General features: G+C 54.5%; 1 protein-coding gene across 1 annotated transcript in view; it reads left to right on the top strand.

Annotated features, from left to right (window-relative positions):
- Positions 1–2,286, top strand: part of LOC102766057 (cyclin-dependent kinase 4 inhibitor B-like) — a 28,375-nt gene that overhangs the window by 23,958 nt on the left and 2,131 nt on the right. The window contains exon 2 of the mRNA XM_006760210.2: positions 925–1,183. Coding sequence (XP_006760273.2) covers positions 928–1,183 — 256 coding nt within the window. The 5' untranslated portion in view covers positions 925–927. The remainder of the gene's footprint in view (positions 1–924; positions 1,184–2,286) is intronic.

Consider the following 2,286-nt stretch of genomic DNA (forward strand, 5'->3'; position numbering starts at 1 on the left):
GAAATGTGTGTACAGTTGGCCCATCCTGGCAATTCAGGTTCATCTCCCCCCAAATCTTTATCACACCCACAAAGTTCCTTTTGCCATGGGAGGTAATATATTCACAGCTTTAGAATGATAGAAAGTGGACATCTTTTTAAAAAATATATTTTATTGATTTTTAAAATATATTTTATTGATTTTTTACATAGAGGAAGGGAGAGGGATAGAGAGTTAGAAACATCGATCAGCAGAATCGAACCTGGGACCCCTGAGTTGAACCTGGGACCCTTGAGTCCGCAGGCTGACGCTCTATCCACTGAGCCAAACCGGTTAGGGCTATTTTATTGATTTTTTACAGAGAGGAAGGGAGAGGGATAGAGAATTTGAAACATTGATGAGAGGGAAACATAGATCAGCTGCCTCCTGCACACCTCCCACTGGGGATGCGCCCACAACCAAGGTACATGCCCTTGACCAGAATCTAACCCGAATCCGGGACATTTCAGTCCACAAGTCAGCGGTTCTATCCACTGAACCAAACGAGTGAGGGCTATTTTTCCCTTTTAACAAGGGTGTGTATATACAGCAGTGAGCCATACCAAGTCTCTGGGTCTTACATAATTTTATATCAAAATGGAGGGGGAAGGGAGCTACAGGAGATTAGGCAAGTTTGTCCCTCTTTTGCTGTTGCCTGTGCCTCCAGCAGTGTTTTGTATGTGGCTGGAATTCTGCAAAAGGTTGGAGACTATAATGGGAATTCAATGTGTACAGAAAAATGGAACAGGTAGGAGAACTGGCCAAGAGAGTTGGTAACTGAAGGCAGATAAAGAGTAGGCATCCGTGGCTTGTAGTGTTGTCTGTCACAACTTTCTCTTAATTAATTAATCCTGCCTCTGCCGCCTCCGCCGGCCCTCGCCCTGACCATTCTGCTCTCGCCCGCAGGTCATGATGATGGGCAGCACCCGCGTGGCCGAGCTGCTGCTGATCCACGGCGCGGACCCCAACTGCGCGGACCCCGCCACCCTCACGCGGCCCGTGCACGACGCCGCCCGGGAGGGCTTCCTGGACACGCTGGTGGCGCTGCACCGAGCCGGGGCGCGGCTGGATGTGCGCGATGCCTGGGGCCGCCTGCCCGTGGACCTGGCTGAGGAGCGGGGCCACCGTGACATCGTCGGGTACCTGCGCAGAGAAGGTTCTGCAGGTGAGATGGTCGATGTAAGAAAGTGGACTGAAAGCCCTAACCGGTTTGGCTCAGTGGATAAGCGTCAGCCTGCGGACCGAAGGGTCCCAGGTTCAATTCCCGTCGAGGGCAGGTACCTTGGTTGTGGGCACATCCCCAGTGGGGCGTGTGCAAGAGGCAACATTGATGTTTCTAACTCTCTGTCCCTCTCTCTTCCTCTCTGTAAAAAAAAATCAATAAAATATATTTTTAAAAAAATAAAAATAAGAAAGTGAACTGGGAGAGCTTCCGCAGCCCCGCGCTCTCCTTTATCAGAGAGATCGTTGGCCGAAGCAGAGCGGAGCCTTGGGTCTCGGTATCCCGATCAATGGACTTCCGCAGGTCAAAACCCCTTCCATACACCCTGCCCCCCACTCTCCAAAAAACTCAGCCTCCCCGCAGCTCAAGGCCGACACCGGGAGCAGCGCCCGGAGGCGGGAGTCTCTGGCGCACCCAGGGAGCGGCCCTCCGCCTCCGCGGCAGGTTACCTCCCGCTCCTCCCAGGGAAGCTTGCCGCGGAGGAGACAACGCAGCTTAGGGCGCGGGGCACATCGCAGGAGCCAGAACTGGGAGCCGCGGAAGAGAATTAAATGATTTACTTGGACCCCAGGCAAATGAACATCGAGTAAACTGCCAGCCCTAAGGTGTGCAAGTCAAGCTCGCAAGCCCTCCCTTCCTTCCCAAGTCGCGGGACCAACCTTGGGATTTCCAAAACCAGTTGCAGTTGCGAGCCGCATCCTCTGGCAGAGATCTGTCGTTCCGGCTCCCGGCTGCCGGCTCCCGGCTCCCGTTGCAAAATGATTCTCAGTCCGCCCCTGCGCTCTAAGCCTAAGCGATGGGGCTTTTCAGAGCTTCCCCAGGGGCTCTGGAAGCATCTGGGATAGAGACCTCTCCAACCCTGGCTGCCGCAGCCCCCCTGCAGGGTTTGCCGCGCACTCCCGGAAGGAGACCCTTTCTGAAGCTTTTCCCTCTCTCAAGCTTTCCGTTGGCACCCGAGATCGCTCAGAGAGGAGGGTGGACGTGTCGTTCTTCCCCTCTCATTCTACCACCACAGAGCCTTTCCCCAGCCCCCACGCCCCCACCTC

The sequence above is a fragment of the Myotis davidii genome, unplaced genomic scaffold (assembly GCF_000327345.1).
Source record: "Myotis davidii unplaced genomic scaffold, ASM32734v1 scaffold1637, whole genome shotgun sequence".
NCBI lineage: Eukaryota > Metazoa > Chordata > Mammalia > Chiroptera > Vespertilionidae > Myotis > Myotis davidii.